Genomic DNA, 20,551 nt, shown 5'->3' with positions numbered 1-20,551 from the left:
ACATAGTACTTAATATATAGACGCAGAGATTGCCAATCAAAAATGGGAGTCTGTTTCAGAGTATATCAAAATACTCCAAAAAGACTATGTTATTTGGCTGTTGAGATCTATTGTATAGCTGATATGTTTTAGCTCTCTTCAGTTTGTTTTCTCATGATTTGTCTGGATAGCGCACAAAATAGTATTTTTTCACTGCCGTTTGGTGCATGTAGCAATAAAAATGTCAATCAAAAATCAAATCAATTTTCTCTTTTCCTGTCCTGAATCTGTTGACCCATGCTGGGCTGCAGTTGCCTGGTCCTGTGTCTTGCTCAGTGGTGTTCCTCATGTCAAATGTTATCATCTAAGCAACAGCAAAGTCCACTTCTCAAATTGTAGTAATTGTAGCAAGGTCAGCCATGTGGATTTCATAGAATACAAGTTCCTGATTGGGACTGTTAATAAGGAAGCCCTGGCTGACAGATATAAACAGGTGTGTCTGAGGTTCTGTTTACTCTGAGAGCTGGTACTGAGGTAGCTGGATCAGTGTCAAAGACTCTCCACATGTAAATAAAAGGTGATTGGTGGTGGGATACAAGCTTCTGGAGTTATTTCACAAAGAATGATCACTGATTCATAAACAAGAACTGCAAACCAATGTGATTTGCCTCTACCCAGCCTAGAGGCAGCTCAGGACATTAATTTTAAAATTCAGGCTGTGGCTAACCAAATTGGCAGTTCTAGGAATGGCAATGCAGCATCCTTAATCTGCATAGGCCAGTCACACTTCCACAAAAATTTTATCAAGGATTTTTTTCCACGGACAGCAGGTGTCCAATGTTAAATGTGCTATAAATGCTGAGCAATGAGCACACCTGTTTGCTGATTTAATCACCTAGATAGAGCATCCTAATTTTGTTCATCTTATTAATTTAATGCTATCGGCCTGACAGTCTATGTATAAAACAGTGTAATCATTTCTCAAGCAGGTTATTAGAAACAAGACAACATGGCATTGGATTGGAGGCCCGTGTCCCAAAAGATATAGGCACAGGATGTTGCTTGCAATTCTATGAATGGAAAATTTTCTATAATTTCAGAAAATTAAGTGTAAACTCTGAAACTATTCCCAACTACTCTGTCACTTCCCAGTAATCAGATATGAGATAATGTTGACAAACCAAAGATTTAAATCTGCAGCTTGTATAACAATCAAGGTTTTTTCAAGAAGTTAAGAACCTTTTTCTTATTGCTCCTTGCTTCTCTGTACTTTAATGGCTCAGAGGATGACCTAAACTCAGGAATTTGCATGCTAATTTGGAATTAGTCAGAAAATAGTGCATACTATATTCCTTAATATTCTTAGATTGCTGTCATAACGTGAAGCATTTGGAGGTGTCATAGAGAGAAATGTAAAATGCGATGATTCATATGGTTAGTGAACAGTTCAGTTGAAATTCTGACACGATGCACATGGCATCATCAGGCATGTGCTCTCACCGTGCGTGTTTATCCAATTTCTTACTGGTGCTTTGAGAGGAAAGAATGAACAAGCATTGAGGGGTCTGTAACAGGCTCGAGGAATAATTTACAATCTGTTCTTTTTACTTGTAAGAGTTGCAAAGGATGGGGAGGTGATAGAGTGAAGGGAGAGAGAAAAATATTAAAATTTTAAATTTCTGTTTTCAAACCTAATAGTGTATGAGACATACAAAACGAATGACTAAAGTTAACAAGGACAGACTTATTGGGTGAAGCACAAATATATATTTGAATTAACTATCAAATGAAGGACAGTTGTTGCAAGTCTCTAAGTCTGCCATCTGTCTGGAATAATCTCCTTGTCATAGTTATGCTAGTTCCAGAATATAGGAAATATTCTCAGTATGGCTCATTAAGGGTGGTATTGACGTCTGAGTGAGAAAGGTGTAATTTCATACCTTACTCTGGGATTTGAGTTTTAATCTAGGCTGAAATGCAGTGTGAAACTGCATTCTGGAATGCTGCATAATTGGAGGTTCCATCGTTAAGATAAAATGTTAAACTCCAGACTGTTTATTCCAAGACAGCTTCCATGTTCACCCACATTAATAGTAGTTATTATTTTTAAAGACAGCCTTCTTCTTTTGTCTTGCATTAACAGCAAGTAGTAAGTCTCTACCAAAAGTCTTGGTGAAAATGATGGTCTTTGTTTAAATTGCCTCTACACACACACTTGTCAGGCTGTGCTTTAACTTTCATGTAATATAATTTCATCTAGCACTGGCCTCTTGAGCATCCTCAAGTTTAGTTACATCACCATGGATGGCATGTCTCCTGTTGGACACAAAGCTCTTGAATTTCCTCCCTGAACCTTCCTGACTCTTTACTTCTCTGTTCTCTTTTAAAACTCTCTTTAAAACTTACTTATTTTTCCAAGTTTTTGGTCATCAGCCCTAAAATCATCGTGCGTGTCACTTGCTTCATAATACTTCTGAAAAGCTCAATGGGATGTTGACTTGATATGCTGTCTTTAAGGTAATGCTAGAACTGTTGTTTATCAAACAAATGGTTCATTCCATTATGTTATTCCTCACACTCAGTATACCTTTAAGAGAAATTCTCATTTTATTATCACTATATCATAGCATGTGAACTGAGGGCATAAAGGTCTCAGATGCCATCTTTTTTGAGATCACCTGAACTATCTCACACTGTTAAAAGCATGCTGAGCCTATTACTAGCTCAGACACTTGAGTCTCTGTGAATGTAATAACTCTATATAATAGCCAGCTGTAATAAATATACAGTGGATCTTCCTATACCATGTTATCCATGCCTAATTTATGTTATGAGGGAGAACATTAGGAGGCAAAACTCCTATCGCATTCATTATATGTGAACGTTTAAGGTGTTTCTAAGGAATTCACTGAGATACTCTGTAAGTGCATGTTCTTTCTGTTATTGCTGGAACCTGACACAGTGTTATGGCTGAGGAGATATGTATCATTTATTTTTAGAAAGGCAAACCAGAGAAAATGTTTGTGTTTCAAGTTGATTTCTCACGTCCAATAACCACAGTTAATGTTGTATCCTGACATTCTTGCATGATGATCATATCTTGTGATCTGAAATGTCCTTTGACTTGTTTTTCCTTTTTAAGAGTTTTTTGATTAAATTTTCTGGTCTCTTGCTCCCTCTCTTAGGCACCAAATATGATATGTCACACCTTGGAAATATCAGCTGGACAGCTGTCATGATTTTTTCCATGGGCCTGTTGTCACTAACTGCTAAGAGGCAAAAGGGTGGCAACCTGGACTAATATAATTAGCCAGGCTGGAAACAAACTAAGGAATTTGGTGTTGCAGCCTTTAATGTGAAAACGTGATTGCTGTATCCAATGTATGGTGTTTTTGTGATTTAATTTTACACATCCTACACCACAAAATACAAATAATGAAGTTTTTAACATTTTAATTCAGCATTATTGAAACCTGCTTGCAAATATTAGTAGTTTTCTGGGAACTCATGAAAATTGTGATGTTCTTCTGGAAGCCCCTGCAAATATTGGCAACTTTCTGGGAACTACTGGAAATAGTCACTCATTTCCAGGGAGCCCTGAAAATATTGGCACATTCCTCAAAAACCCCTTTGCTGTGATTGTAATGAGGTCAGCCAGCTGGACATCGTAGAATATGAGTTCCCTGATTGGGGATGCTAATCTGGTCCAATTAGCGATTCCTGGCAGACAGATATAAAGAAAAGTGTCGGAGAATCTGGCACTCTGAAAGCTGATTCTGAAGACGCAGTAGTAGAGTCAAGGACTGTTTGTGTTAAAATAAAGGGTGACTTGATGACAGGGTACCATCCCTGTGGCAATGAGAGTAAAGCATGTTCCTGAAGAAACTTACTCACAACAGTCATCTTTTGAGTTGAGGTGGAAAATTTCTTACATCATGCCTTTGTTTGGGAAGTGTTACTCATTTGACCCTGACATCAAAGACTTGGCCCAGACTTGGGAAGAATGATTTTTTTTGTGAGCAGATGACTATGTGGCAGATGAAAAGCAATGCGTAATTCTCTTGACAGCCTGTGGAGCTGCAGCCTTCTTGGTTATGAGGACCCTAACTTTCCCTGAGGCACCAGATACTAAAACCTTTGAAGATTGACAGATGTAGCTCAGGAATATTATGACCCTAAGCCTCTTCTAATTCTTGGACACTATTGTTTTTACTCAGCAATTCGAGAAACCAGGGAATCCGTATGGTATTTTTGACTGGGTTAAGATGACTGACGGAAGCATGTAATTTTGGCTCAACTCTTAATGAGATGCTTACAGACTGGTATGTGAGATTAATGATGTAACTATGCAAAGGCACCTACTAGCTGAAGCCTAACTGGACCTCAAACAGGCACTACAACTGGCTTTGTCATTGAAAAATATGGCAAGTGGAGCACATGAGCTACAGGATATTCCAATAGAAGAGATGAAATAACTGATGGATCATCTAGTGAGGCTTTGTGAGTGGAGCTAAGAAATAAGTAGGGGATGGTGACATTACTGGGGTTGTACTAAAGGCTCCCAAATAGTCAATGGGAATTAGAGGAACAAATATGCAGGGACATTGAGGAGACTTGTTAGAGCAATAATGTTGTCATAGTCAGGAATTTTAATTTTCCTAACATAGACTGGGGCTGCCAGAACAATAAGGACTTACATGGGGTGGAATTTGTTAAGTGCATTCAGGAAAGTTTACTCAAGCAATATATAGAGGGTCATACTTGGGAAGGGTAAAACCTGACCTACAGTTGGGAAATAGGACAGGACAGGTGATTGAGGTGACAGTGGGGGAGCACTTTGGAACCAGTGACCATAGTTTTATTAATTTTAAAATAGTAATGGAGAAGGACAAAACTGGTCCACAGATTCAGGTTCTAAATTGGGGCAAGGCAAATTTTGATGGAGTTAGACAGGAGCTTGCAGGGGTTGATTGGAATAGTTTGTTTGCAGGCAAAGGGGCTTCCAGCAAGTAGGAGGCCTTTAAAAGTGAGATGGCTAGAGTTCAATATTTATATGTTCCTTTGAGGGTGAAGGGAAAGGTTGGCAAGAATAGTGAACGCTGGATGACAAGATGTTGAGGTTTTGACTAGAAAAAACAAGGAGGCGTAATTCAGGTACAGGCAGCTGGGATCAAGGGAATACCTGGAGGTATACAGGGAATACAGACATTTACTGAAGAAAGAAATCAGGAGGGCAAAAAGATGGCATGAGATAGCCTTGGCTGAGGAGATTAGAGTGAATCCAAAGAGGTATTTTAAGTATATTGAACGATAAAGAATAACCAGAGAGAGAATAGGACCCCTCAAGGACCAAAGTGGACATGTATATGTAGAACCGCAGGAGATGGGTGAGGTTCTCGATGAATATTTCTCCTCTGTGTTTACCATGGAGAAAGATATGAAGACTTAGGAACTTTGGGAAGTTAGTGGTGATATCTTGGAGACAGTCCATATTGCAGTAGAGGAGAAGGTATTGGATGTATTAGAATAATGAAGGTGGATAAATCTCCTGGTCCTGACCAGATATATCCAAGATGCTCCGGTGATGTCCCAGAAGACTGGAAAGGTAGTGAATATTGTGCCATTATTCAAGAAAAGCTGCAAAGAAAAGCCTAGGAACTATAGACCAGTAAGCTTAGCATCTCTGATGGATAAGTTACTTGAGAAGATTCTGATGGATAAGATATACATACATACAGGGTTTGATTAGGAGTAGTCAGCATGGCTTTGTGAATGGAAGATCATGCCTCACAAATTTGTTAGAGTTCTTAGTTTATATGGATTTCAGTAGGGCCTTTGATAAGCTTCCATTGGATCAGCTGATCTGGAAAGTTAGATCGCATGGAATCCAGGGCAAGCTGGCAAATTGGATACAAAATTAGCTTGAGGGTAGGAAGCAGAGGCTAATAGTGGAAGGATGTTTGTCAGGCTGGAGGCCTGTGACTAGTGGAGTGCCTCAGGGGTCAGTGCTGGGTCTAGTGCTGTTTGTTATCAATATCAATGATTTGGATGAGAATGTATAAGGCATGATTAGTAAGTTTGCTGATGACACTAAAATACGTGGTATTGTAGACAGTAAGGGAAGTTATCAGAAATTGCAACAGGATCTTGATCAGGTGGGGAAGTGAGCTGAGAAATGGCAAATGCAGTTTAATATCAATAAGTTTGAGGTCTTGCATTTTGGAAAGTCAAATCAAGGAAGAAGTTTCATGGTGAATGTTAGGGCCTTAAGGAGTGTAGTGGAACAGAGGGATCTTGGAGTTCAGGTTCACTGTTCTCTGAAAGTGGAGTCACAGGTAGACAGGGCAGTGAAGAAGGCTTTTGGCACAGTGGCCTTCATCGGTAAGTTGGGAAGTTATGTTGCAGTTATACAGGACATTGGTGAGGCCACATTTGGAGTATTGTGTTCAGTTTTAGTTACCTTGTTATAAGAAGGATGTTATTCAACTGAAAACTGCAAGAAATTTGCAAGTATATTGCATGGACTCAGTGGTCTGAGTTATAGGGAGAGGGCGGACAAGCTTGGACATTTTCTTTGGTGTGTAGTAGACTGAGGGGGGACTTTATAGAGATGCATAAGATCGTGAGAGGTATGGATAGGGTGGATGCACTCAGTCTTTTTCCAAGGGTTGCGGAATCGAGGACTAGAGGGCATCAGCTTAAGGTTAGAGGGGAAAGAATAAAAGGGAACCTGAGGGGTAACTTTTTTTACACAGAGGGTGCTACGCATATGGAATGAGCTGCCAACGAAGTACATTAATAGCTAAAGGCATTTGGGCAAATATATGGATAGGAAAGGATTAGAAGGATATGGGCCAAATGCAGGGAAATGGGGTTAGAGTGAAAGTACATTTTGGTCAGCATTGACCAGTTTGGACTAAATGGCCTGTCTCTGTGCTATGGGACTCTATGACTTCCAGTGGATACCCTCACCAGTCCGACTGAGCTTTGGGGACACCACTTGAGTGCAGTCAATTGCATAATCTCACTTAGGCCATACCTTGAACTCTAGGTTAGCCAACAGCAAAACCCAAAACAAAGCCAAGCCTCAGACAAACAGTTAAAATTTTCTTCAAGCTCCTGGCTGGCAAGGCATTGTAGTTTCTGCCGGTAATTGGACTCAAGACACCTAAAGAGCCCTTCTCGACCTAAATTAAGTAAGTTAACTCATAGGCCAGTATCGAGGAAAGTTCATACCCTAGAAAGTCCCCCTACATCTGGTTTGGAACAGTTAAATTGCTTAGCAATATCCAAATCAGCACCAGTGAAAATAAACATCTGGTTAAATGGTTATCTAGTTCTAATGGAGGTCAGTACTGATACAGCCATGTTAGTGATCGCGGAACCAGTTTTTAACGAAATCTGCTTGAGACTCCAGCCCTTAAATTTGCATAAGAGTGTGATATGGGTCAAATGTTTGGAAATGGGACGAGATCAGTTTAAGATATCTGGTTGTTGTGGACGAGTTGGACCAAAAGGTGTCTTTCTGTGCTGTATAACTCTATGACTTAATGATTCCAAGACCTCAGCTAGGCTGAGAACCTATACCGGGGGACCTTTACAGATTGAGGATACAACTTTGGTTCCAGACTCTTATGAAAAGCAGCTGGTTCAGTTACTAGTGATTATAGTAAATGTCTCAGGCCCATGTTTGATGAGGCGAAATTAGTTGCGAAAGATTCACTTAGATTGGCTCAACATTTTTCAATTTGAAAATGGCTGGTTGAGTGAAGTCCTAACTAAATGCCCAGAAGTTTTTGAGGAAGGTTTATGAACTATCAGAGAAGCCAAGGCCACCTTGCATATTGACCTGGCAGTAATTCCACAATTTTGCAAGGCTACCTAGTGCCATTTGCATTATGTGCAAAAGTACAGCTAGAAATCAGAAGGCTGGAAAGTGAAGGAATCATCAAACCAGTCCAATGTTTAGAAAGGGCAGTACTGGTTAGTATGTCTTCTGGGAATCTTAAACAAACAGTAAACCACTTTTTGCAGCTGGATAAATACCTAATCACTCACATAGAAGATTTATGTGCAAAATGGGTGGGGAGGCTGACCTTCATGAAGCTGGACCTGAGCCATGCTTACTTGCAATTATGAGGATTCCCAGACATATGCTATAATTAATACAAAAATACAAGCCTGCCATTTGGTAGCCTGTTCAATTTTTCTCTGGATGTTGGAGAACATTTTGCAAGGTCTACCTCAGGTCACCATTTACTTAGATGATGTTCTAATTACAGGGAAAGCAAATAAGGAACACTTAGAACTTGGACATAGTCCTAAGGCATTTTTCCAAGGCTAGCGTCCACCTAAGAAGGGAAAAATGTGTGTTCCAGACCCCTCAAATTACCTGCTAGGGCTACAAAACAAGACTGGGTTGCACCTGTTGGAAGGTAAAGTGAGGGTAATCAAAGGTGCCCTGGCTCCCACATCTGTCCAGGAGCTTGGGTCATTTCTTGGGCTGGAAATTATTATGGAAAGTTCATATATAACCTGGACTCCATCCTGGCACCTTTGCATCAACTCCTTTTAAAAAAAAGGTCAGCCTTGGAAATGGTCACATAGACAAGCCCTATCTTTCAGTGAAGTAAAGAAACATCTATCATCATCTAAGGTGTTAGCACACTATGATCTCAGGAAAGATCTGCTGTTGACATGTGATGCCTGCCCATGCAGCATCACTGTGGTATTAGCTCGCAGATGGCCCAATGGAGAGGAATGCCCAATATTGTATGCATCCAGAACTTTGGCTAATGCTGTGCGTAACTATGCTCAAATAATTAAAGAAGGATTGGTAATCATATTTGGAGTCAGGAAGTTCCACTGATGCCTTTATGGGTGGAAATTGGTTATAACAGACCACACACACCTACTTAGTCTGTATAAAGGAGACAAGGAGGTGCTGCCCATAACTTAGATCGCATTCAACAATAGTCCATAATACCAAATGCGTATAATTAAAAGTTAGAATACCATCTGGGAGGCCGAGTTGCGAACGCAGACACATTGAGTGCCCCCCCCATTAGCAAATACACCATCAATTTTATCCCCAGTTGAAGAGTATATAATGGTACTAAGTTTGCTGGACCCACTCCCAGACACAGCTGATAACATCAAACTTTGGATGCTGAAAGATCCAGTCGTCAACTGAACAACTGGTAGTGATGGGGTAAACCAAAGGGCCATCACAAACTTTTTGGATCTGAAGAGACCAGCTCACAGTAGAGAATGGTATATTGTTATGGGAAGCAAAAGTAATTGTCTTGAGCAAATGTCACCATCAGAAATTGGCTGCACTCCACTAGGGCCATCAGGGAGTCTCCAGAATGAAGATGTTGACGAAAAATTGTGTCCGGTGGCCAGGCTTGAATGCAGACATAGCCACATTGGTGGGGCAGTACCCAGAGTGTCAGCAAGGACAAAAATTATTCCTTACAGCCCCCCCACATTGGTGGTAATGGCTGGGTAAACCTTGGGCTCGTTTGAACATCAACAGTACATGTCCCTTCGTGGGCTTAATATTCTTAATCATTGTCGATGCCTACTCAAAGGCATGCGTTGGATGCTAATATAGTCCATTTGTCCAACATGGGGTTGTTAGAAAAACTGCATACATCTTTTTCCATACGTTGAGCACTGGAAGTCACACATAATGGGCCATCATTTATCAGTCGGGAATTTAGGCATTTACTAAAGTCTGATAGGATCCGACATATAAGGACCGTTCCATAGCGCCCATCATCCAATGGCCTGGCAAAAAGCACGGTCCAAACTCTGAAGGCAGGTTTGAAGAAATAATCTACAGCCTCACTAGATAACAAGCGGTCACAGTTCTTGTTTGATTATAGGACCACCCCACATGCAACTACAGGGATACCACTGGCAGAGCTGCTAAATGGTAGAAGACTCCGCACCAGGTTAAGTCTGATCTTTCTGGACATGAGGGGGGAGGGTGAAATAGCATCAGGAACACCAATGCCGATACAAAACTCCACCAAGCAAGACAGACTGTTTGATACAGTGGATGAAGTTTGGTGTTAGAACCACAAAATGGCATGGTTAAGAGGCATGGATGATGCGAGGTCAGGACCAGTGATGTAGATGTGATGGTTCTGAACAAGCACCTGTAGCATATGAAAGCCGCAAATTCGCAAATGGAGCAGGAGCAAAGTGTGCTGTATTCCTTGGAACAGTTGGAAAGACTGCCAGAACCCTTGGGTTCATCCTGTCCATCAAGCATTGATGAGTCCTCTGAATCAGAGATTGGCATGACAGGTGTAGCTGCCTTGACCTTTGCAGCTGGAAGAAGGAAATGAAATTTTATTGAGGCACTCCTGGCACAAGAGGTGAGCTCCTGTGTGTTGCATGCCGTCCGTATTGTATGCCGAGTTGGAGGAACATGACCCAGTGCTAAAAAGCCCCAGGAGGCCCTCCAAGAAAAAGGACTCAGAACAGGAAGGATGTAGTAATTGTAACAAGGTGATCCAACTGGACATCATAGAATATGAGTTCCCTGATTAGGACTGTTAACCTGGTTCAATCAGGCAGCCCTGGCTGACAGGCAAAAATAAGTGTCAGAGATTCTGCCACTCTGGTAGCTGACTCAGAAGAGGCAGTGCTCGAGTAAATAAAAGGTGACTTGTTGAGGGATACCAGCCTCTGTGGAATTATTTAACCTTTGAATGTGAACGCATTTGCATGGGCATTCCCCTGAAAATATTGACTGATAGAATCCCTCAGTTATAAATTCTGGAAAACATGTCAGGGTTTTCACATCCTCTCCAGGAAGCAGAGGGGCAATGGTGACAGTAAATTTAAGGAATTGTTAAGTTGGCTCTTCCAACCTGGTCCCAAAACTGAGGCGTTTTACCAGCAGTGGGATTAAATATGGATTGGCTGCCCATTTCAAAAACATAGCATAACTAATAACACAATTCAGGGCAATTTAACAGCACAGTCAGCATTTTCTGATGTTGAGGTAGCTGCAAGCTAAATGGAGGCTATCACACTAAAGTAACCCTGGGCAACCATTGGAACCAGAGGCTTGATGGTCCAAAGAGGCAGCCATGGGCAGAGAAAGTAGCCCTTATGGCGCCAACTATCTACTTGGAAAGGGTTCCCTTTCTACCCTGATTTTTAAAATCATTTTATAAATTAACCTAGCCACTGATACATCCTGCATGTCTTTACAGTGACCATGACTCCTCCCATTGTATGACTGAGGCTTCGGAATTCCTTGAAAGTCATCCTATGGTGCTTAAGTAAACATTTAAAAAGAATTGTGAAGGAGGACAATTAGGTTGAAAGATTAGGGCAATTTAGTTGGGAGATAGTGGTAATTGATGGATTGGTAGCTCCAGCCAATGTGGAAGTTATAATGATCTGGACTGGGGAACTGGCAGATGGCTAACTGTTCATGCTTTCTGAATGTGGAGTCAGGTGGTACTGAATACTTCATTGAGAGACAGGTTTTTTGTCACCATGGATCTAAGGCAGCAGAATGTTCTGACTGATTCCAGTCATTTATTATTGAGACTCATTGGAAGAGATACAATATCCTGTCTCATAATTGCAGTTCCTTTTTCACTTAGTCATGAGGGCAATGTCTCAAGCGTAGAATAACAGTCTCAAGATTCCAAATTCAGGTATTCCCCATTGATGCAATATTGAAGTAAACTCAATCATGAGCCTAAGTTTAAGAAAACGTTGTATTAATACACTGCTTCATCATGCATTTCAAAACATGTGTTCATTAAATTATACTCACCACCCTCTAAGTAGCAAGGTTCCTTCTTATTCTCAGCTCTAAGTTACATTTGAGCTTGTGTCCACTAGTTCTCGGGGTTCCACAGTTAGGAGAAACATGCCTTATGTGTCCCCTTTATCTAGCACTTTAAGAATTTTGTAAATTTCAATGAGATCGCATGTCATTTTTGTAGAATCAAGAAAGTGCAGGCCTAGTCACCTTAATCTTGCATCATAGCAGAATGCAACCATTCCAGGAATAATGAGGGGCTTAAACAGAGTAGACAGGAAAGGTCTGTTTTCTGAGAGGTTACACACCAGGGGGCACAAATTTAAGGTGATTATAGAAGGACTGTAGGGAAAGTTTGAGGAAAGTCTTTTTCACGCAGAGGCTGCTTGCTGCCTGAGGTTTGCTGCCCATTTGATGATGGAGGCAGAAACCTACAGCTTGTTTCCAATGTACCTGAAGTGCTGTCACTTGCAAGGCTTTGAACCAGTGTTTTCTCAGCTGGTATGGACATGTTGGGTTGAATGGTTATCTTCTGTGCTGTAAATTTCCATGGTGCTATTGTCTTTTTCAAATGTGAATGTTCTCAGGAGCAAATCAGTAAGTACGTAACTTGAAATGTCTTTACATTGCTCAGTATAAACTATTATATATGGTAACAGTTTGGTAAATATTCCAGGATCAGCAATATTGTTATCCCATTGGAGTTTGAAGCACTGTTGTTCCTTGGAAATTTTATTAAGAGATACTATGGAATTGCAGAGATTTTGATGTGTGATATGTAGCCAGTAAATCAATCTGTGTTTCCCGTAAGATCGGCAGTATCACTTGTTAAAAAAATGAGATTGCTGTACACTAGCCAGCAAAGCTATTTTTATTAATTTTGCTTGGTAAGATGCTGAACTCAGAATTTTTCCTTTGAGAGACAAAGCATTCAAAAACTAACCATCCAAATGCTGATATTCTGACATGTCATGCCAACTTCAGGTTTGGGCCCAGACTTCTCTCATGAGAGATTTCTTGGTCTTAGCTATTTGCAAAGATCTCAAATGGCCATTTTAAAAAAAAATTACCTATTAGTAGAGCACTAATAACAGGTCATCAAGCCATAGACCTGCTCATATTCTCCCATCATTGTCTATTTTCATCCCATCAGTGTGGTTTCCATCCTGTCCCCAGTACTGGGACTTGCTTCGTCAATAACACAAATGATATTTCTTGTGACTGTGACCACAATGCAATGTCCTTCATCATCTTCCTTGGCTTCTGTATAAGTTCCTGAAGAAGGGCTTATGCCCGAAACATCGATTCTCCTGCTCCTCAGATGCTGCCTGGCCTGCCAGATGCTGCCTGGCCTGCTGTGTTTTTCCAGCACCACATTTTTCAACTCTGGTCTTCAGCATCTCTGCAGTCCTCATTTTCTCCTTCTTTATAAGTTAAGCATGGTCAATCACTATTCTCATTCATGTCTTTTCCTTCAACCTTTACTGTGTTGGTAGCAGGAGAAAGTGAGGTCTGCAGATGCTGGAGATCAAAGTTGAAACTTTATTGCTGGAACAGCACAGCAGGTCAGGCAGCATCCAGGGAACAGGAGATTCGACGTTTCGGAAGAAGGGCCTGTGCCCGAAACGTCGAATCTCCTGTTCCCTGGATGCTGCCTGACCTGCTGTGCTGTTCCAGCAATAAAGTTTCAACTGTGTTGGTAGCACTCTCACCTCTAAGTCAGAAAGTCATGAGTTCAAGTTCTACTTGTCTGACATTTCCAGTACTGTGTAATGTTTCAGATTCAAAATTAAACCTGGGCCATCAAGGATGAATATAGAGAATCCGCAGGACAACTGCAAATTGGAGGAACAACACCTTATCTTCCGCCTGGGCAGCCTACAGCCCGGAGGACTCAACATTGAGTTCTCCATTTTCATATAACCTCCCTTCCCATCCCCGACTCCCTTCCCAGCCCCTCCCCCTCCCCCTCCCTTGCACTCCTCTCTGCCACCAACCTCTGCCTCCTCTCTTCACACCTCCCATTGACCAACCAGGTAGTACCCTCTACCCGTCTTCACCTATCCCCACTTCACCACCCTGCCCCCGCCATCCCCTTTATCTGCAGCTCCCCTACACATACCCCAAGTCCTGAAGAAGGGTTACACCCAAAACGTCTACTTCTCCACCTCCTGATGCCTGGCTTGCTGTGTTCTTTCAGCCTCCAGCCTGTCTCCCATTTGTATTTGCCTTCTTAACAAGTCTCCTATGTAGTACTATGTTAAAGGCGTTGCTGAAGTCTTTACAAACTGCATCAACTACACTATCTGCATCTTCACACCTGTTCATCTCCTCAAAAAATTCAATCAAATTTGTCAGGCATGACCTCCCTCTGACAAAGCTATGCTGACTATTTCTGATTAAGCCTTAACTCTTCAAATGGAGATAGATGCTCTCCTTCAGAATTTTCTCCAATAGTTTCCCTTGTACTGACATGAGGCTAACTGGTCTGTAGTTCTCTGGCTTATCTCTACAACCCTTCTTAAATATCGGAACCATATTAGCTGTTCAGCAGTCCACTTACACCACCCCTGAGGCCACAGAGGAATTAAAAATCTCGATTAGTGCCCTTGCAGTTTCCTCCCTTGCCTCCCACAGCAGCCAGGAGACATTTATCTAGACCTGGAGATTTGACCACCTTTATGCCTGCCAACATCTCCAATACCTTGTCCTTCCCTATGTCAATTTGCTCAAGCACCTCACAGTGTCTCCCCCTGGGTTCCATATCCTCTTCACTTTCTTTTGTGTAGACGGATGTGAAGTATTGGTTCAAAACTCTACCAATGTCCTCTTTCTCCACCTGCATATTGCTCCCTTGGTGCTTAATGGACCCTACTGTTTCTCTGGTTATCCTCGTCCCACTGACATAGAATATCTTGGGATTTCCCTCACTTTTACCAGCCAGAGCTTTCTCATATGCCCTCTTTGTTTTTCTAATTGTTTTCTTAAGTTCCACCCTGCACTTCCTGTATTCCACTAATGCCTCCGCTAATTTGTTCCCTTGTACCTGCTAAAAGCCTGTCTTTCTCTTGTCATCATATCCCAAATATCTCTGGTCATCATTGGTTCTCTGGGCTTGTTACTCCTTCCTATCTCCCCAGAAGGAGCATGTTGTGCTTGGACACTTTTGAACACACAATCCCATTGCACTTTTGTAGATTTCCAACGAATAGCTGCTCCCAGTCTACCTTGGTCAGATCCTGCCTCATTTTACTAAAATATACTCTCCTCAATCCAAAACGTTTTGCAACTTGTCTATTTCTTTGCTCGTAATAAGCTTGAATTGCACTATTTTGTGATCGCTGTCAGTAAAATGCTCCCCTACTACCACCTTAACCACATTCATTCTCCAGAATTAGATCCAGAACAGCTCCATCCCTTGTTGGGCTTTCAATGTATTGGCTTCAAAGTTTCTCCTGTACACATTTCAAGAAATTCACTCCATCTTAGGCCTCAACACTCTCTCTTTCCCACGTAATATTGGGAAAGTTGATATTACCACCTGTAATTACCCTTTTGTTATTATTTTTACACACCTGCATGAATTTTGCCAAATTTGTTCTGCAATTTCTTACCAACTCTCTGGGAGTCTATTATAGACACCTAGCAATGTGGCTGCCCCTTTTTTATTCCTAAATTCTGCCCACAAAGCTTCATTTGATGCCCCCTCCAAGATATCATTTTCCTTACTGCAGTAAATGGCTCCTTAACTAATAATGCAATGCCTCCTCCTCTTTTACTCCCTCCTCTTTCTTGTCTGAAGATTCATTATCCTGTAATGTTGAGTTCCCATCCCATGTGATGGCTACTATATTGCATTTTCACATGTCAATCATCACCTTTAACTCATCCGTTTTACTGGGAGTACTCCAGGCATTAAACTAAAGACCATCCAGTCTTGCCATACTCCTTGAAAATCAGTACAGCTGCACTTCCTTTGACTTGATTTTGTGCCCTTATTCTGCTAACAGATCCCACCTTTCCCAGAAATGGTCCCAGTGATCCAAGAATCTAAAACCCTCTCTCCCACACCAAATTTTAAGTCACTGAATCATCTCCACTATTTTCCTGTTTCTGAGCTTGCTAGCACATGGCACCGTGAGTAATCCAGAGATTACAACTCGAGAGGTCCTGACATTTAGTCTACTGCCTAGGTCCCTGAATTCAAGACCTCATCCCTCTTTTTATGCTTGTGTCTTGGTCCTAACATGTACCATGACCTCTGCCTTATCAATCTCCCACTTCAGGATTCCCTGCAGCTGTTCGGTGACATCCTGGACCTTACACCAGGGAGGCAACAAGTCATCTTGCAGTCATGATGACATTGACTATCTGTTTCCTTGACTATAGAATCTCATATTACTGTTGTCCTTCCTCTCTTTGTCCCCTCCTGTACAGACAGGCTGCTTGAGGTTCCAGAAACTTGGCTGTCTGCATTTCCTGAAGGAACCAGTGCTCTCATCAGCCTCCAAAATGGAATACCAATTTGTGGGAGGGACCCCAGGGATTCCTAGATTTCTTTTAAGTACATCTATGCTGTCATACCATTTGCCTCAACTATTTCAGATGTCCACATTTTGAAAAAGTAATTCTTCTGAATTCTTTATGGATTGATTAGTGATTACCATATATGTATTATATTTATGATTCTTAGTTTTGGCTTTCCCTGCAGGTGGAAATCTTTTTGTCTTTAGTCTTAACTGTCAAAAACCTTCATAATATTGGAGTCCCCTACATGATTTTAAAGTGAAATCAATTCTGTTAGGAAAAAATGGATCAACTCATGGCAGTGCAGGTAATAGAAATATTGAGAGTGGATGTGACAGAGACGAAGGTTTAAAAACTCAGCTGTCTCCACTTTTTCTCCCCTTGTTTTCTTCCTGTTTGAGAGAAAAACTGTGCATATTTATGAAAACATCTCTCCTATATATGGGAGAGAAAAACTGCTGAATACTGATACCAGAGAGAGAGAAAGGAATGCAGTTCCTGTGCTAACACAAGATGGCAGCTAATTTTATTTTTGTTTTTACTTTTCAGAGCAATGATGCCTTAGGAAACACCTGGAACTGGTTGTATTTTATCCCCCTCATCATTATTGGCTCCTTTTTTATGCTGAATCTTGTCCTTGGTGTCCTGTCAGGGTAAGTAGCTCTTTGTGTATCTATATTTTGCTTTAGAAAATTTCAACCCTGAACTTCTAGATCATTTGGGTATGCTAATAAAAAGAGATTGCTGTCAAAGTTTTTCATCTTGCATACTTCAGGATAGACAGAAGAATGCCAAATTTCAAAGAGAGTAGCAATTTATACTGTATCAGAAACAAAGTGCTGATTGTTTGGCCAGTGGACTCTGATTGGTCAAGGTATTGAATGAAAAATGTACAAGGGAATAGTTACAACTTTGTTTTGTTTAAACTTTTCAAAAAGCAAATTGACTGTGACTGGTCAAGATGTATAGTTGTGAGTGCATTAGGGAATAATTACCCCGAATCCCCCATGCTTCTGTTTAATGGAAATAGATGTCTGAGCAAATTCTCTTTGCCTGCAGAGGACCAGACCCTGCACATAGCTTTTAGCAAGCATTGCTGAGCCACATTGCAAGCCTGACAATGGTTAAAATTGGTTATTAGTATAGTTCTTAGTATACTTGAGATTGTTGAGCAAGTTTACCCAATCGCTGATCTACATTTAGTGTTGGACACTATGTTCTGAGTTTTGCCAGCATGCAGGATTGAGTGCAGTCAGTACTCTGCCTATTGTGAGCAGGCAAAAGGAATGATCATCCACCAAACTTTGGGACATACAGCCTATACATTTGGCATTACACTACTGCTGAAATTTATATGCCACATTACTCATTTGTGTGATAGGCAGGATGTCTTTTTGCTAGACAGTCTGTTAATGAAAAATACCATTTGTGTTATTACTGCATAGTAGTAGCATGCAAAGGCTAGCTTTGCCTGTTACACAAGTTTTTAAGGTAATCTTACTCTTTCAAGATAGTTGGAGGAAGATTGGGCACTTTTCAGGAACACATATGGTAGCCTTGGGCTGATACGTCGGTTTGAAATAATCAAACAATAAACTGATCGGGTATACATTATCCTACAGAAGAGCATTAATGTGCCTTTTTTGAGTAAATGGTTCACACCCTATTTACAAGGTTCCCACAAAAGTCAATCTTTCAGCACATGGGAGCTCTAGAAATTTCAATAGGAATATTGACCAGTAAAGTTTGGCTTGCATTTGACAGCAGCAGAGAACACATTAATGACTTTCCTAACCAGCACGCTGAAGAAAGAGTTTGTTAGGTTGCTGGTGTCAAATGTAAGTGCCATACTGATTTTAATAGGGAGCAGCCCAGCAAGAATCAATGCCTGTAGCATAAAAATAGACAAGGACAAGTGAAGAAAAGTTAGTGTTTGCAACTATAAACAGCAGGAAAGCTATGGCTTACAAGAAGAAAATGATCACAGGTTTAAAGATATCTGCAGAACATTTTGGGTATTGTTGAAGGACTTTTTTTTCTTGGAATGTGGGAAAAAAACTAGAAAGCATATTTCCCCATAAAGATGGTGGATCTTGAATTACTATAGCCCTTATAGTTTTCCCATAAATGGAGAATTCCAAGACAATGACCAATATGTGTAACTACTCTCACTTCTCCTTTAGCATTAAACTCTTTCATCTGTATCTGTTTTGAGATATAGTGAAGTCTGGAGCCTTTGTTCTGTTGGAATACAAGCTGAATATCTGTGAATGGATTACCATGATTTGGTGTTGTTTGATTGCTGATGATTAGGAGAAGGCTGGTATTTGTACAATATTCCACATTGTCAGGGAGTTGTCATACTGCAGTGGAACAGCTTGATTGGGGAACAGCTAATTTTCAGGTCTTCATCATTACAATAGGATAGTGGGGTTTTTGTCAGGGCTTTTAGCCTTTGTAGAGAAATGCCACTTAATTATATGTAGAGTGAACTGAATCAATTGCTTACTGTTCCCCATGACAATGGAAATTTAGGATAATGCTGAGTAGCATCATTGCCTCAGTTCTTTTGATTGAAGACACATGACTGGCATGAGTTGGCAGAAGGGCTACAAAACGTCATAGAGGTTTGGTGCAGGGACATAGGTTGACATGGAGGATATGAGGGGTCATAGTTGGTGGGAAGAGTGGTGTAGGTTGTCATGGGGGAATGAGGGGCTTTGGGTTGTGTGAGTGGTGTTGCATATCTTGGCAAAGGAACATTAAGGGCCATGGGAAGTGGGACAATGGCACAGGTTGACATGGAGGGTATAATGGGTGGATGAAGAAGCATTCCTTGGCTTGGGATTTCTGTGGAATCAGAAGAAATCCTGCTCCAAACTATCTTCCAGTTTGTCCATAACAATTCACAATTCCCGATTCCCTCCCCACAAAATATCATTTCTTTTTTGGCTTAGTGATGAAGCTGCCATAACTTACAGGTGCTCAGCTGCCAAGAGCAGTCTTTGCGGCTCAGTGGCAATGATGAAATATGGTTCAAGCCTCTCACAGGGACTTTGGACAGGTGGTGCAAGCAGTCCACCAGATTAAAATATTAAAATATACACAGGATGAGATTTATAATTGTGCAAAGTATGCTTATTCACAAGATCTTTTGCATGTGTTGAAGGTAATAAAGAAGCTAATGCCTTACATTTTGGTGGTATATCATAAATTTAAACACTATATGAGTAACATTTTATCAACTGCCTATTAAGAAACAGTGGTATGCAACAGCATGAGTGTAAGCAGAAGAACAACAATTAATCAGTTGAGGTTAGCAGCCAACAAATGTTTTATTAAGTTAATCCGATCAATAATGAGTTAAATGGTTGACCAGATTAATGTTGGATAATGCATTGAACCTGAACAACTTTGATTATTGCAGAAATAATATTTTGGCAATTTCTTTGCTAAAGGTTCTTCTGACTGCTACAGTCAGTGGAGTGAAGGTTGAGTTGAAGAGCTAGCATCCATTATAACCAACTCCAGATCTTAGTTTGTGTTGTATAATCTAACCTAAATGGTAAGGTGTTACAAATAACTGCAGTGCTTTGCAGTTAGAAAGGAGAGAAATTATTTATGATTTTTGACTGATCACACCAAATGATCTCTAATGTAAATTTATTACTCAGGGTGGAGTAAGTGAAGACTCCACCTGATATCAGTTAAGATGAATGAACCTACCAAAATGCCCAAAGATTAACATCAGCTTTACACAACGAGGAAACAGTTGCAGGTGACTACCTTGTGATCTACACTACAAAAGGACTTAGTCACGGCAAGAGATGTGGGAGAGAATTGAGGATTTCACTGAACTATGCAATCTTAACAGACAGTTAAGTTGCTGAATTTATATGAGAGAGTGTTTGGCTGGTCTCTTTCTCGTTGTACAGATCCCTCTTGCAGTCGCATTCTGAGTTCTCCCCAAAACCTTTACTTTGTTATATTTTTGACTACTTGCAAAAGATTCAAAAACCAATATGTTCAGCCTCTGGTCCCCTTCTTCAAACTTACTGCATATCCAAATCCCATTGTAAGGACACCTTGGGGTGTTTCACTAAGGAAAGAATTCTACTTCATAATCTTGGAAGAAATCAGATGTAATAGTAGTGAAACATGAGGGTTAGCTTGTGCTGTCTTTTCTTTTGTTCAGAATTCCCATCCACTGCTATCTTCAGGATCCCCACTGATCACTTCATATGTTGT

At 40.8% G+C, this 20,551-nt stretch overlaps 1 protein-coding gene across 1 annotated transcript in view; it reads left to right on the top strand.

The window, feature by feature from the left end:
• Window positions 1-20,551, top strand: part of LOC122552384 (voltage-dependent P/Q-type calcium channel subunit alpha-1A-like) — a 603,273-nt gene that overhangs the window by 339,823 nt on the left and 242,899 nt on the right. Inside the window, exon 8 of the mRNA XM_043695134.1 lies at window positions 16,853-16,956. Coding sequence (XP_043551069.1) covers window positions 16,853-16,956 — 104 coding nt within the window. The remainder of the gene's footprint in view (window positions 1-16,852; window positions 16,957-20,551) is intronic.

Source organism: Chiloscyllium plagiosum, chromosome 8 (genome assembly GCF_004010195.1).
Source record: "Chiloscyllium plagiosum isolate BGI_BamShark_2017 chromosome 8, ASM401019v2, whole genome shotgun sequence".
In the NCBI taxonomy this organism is placed as follows: Eukaryota; Metazoa; Chordata; class Chondrichthyes; order Orectolobiformes; family Hemiscylliidae; genus Chiloscyllium; species Chiloscyllium plagiosum.
This window is presented reverse-complemented; position numbering and strand designations above follow the sequence as displayed.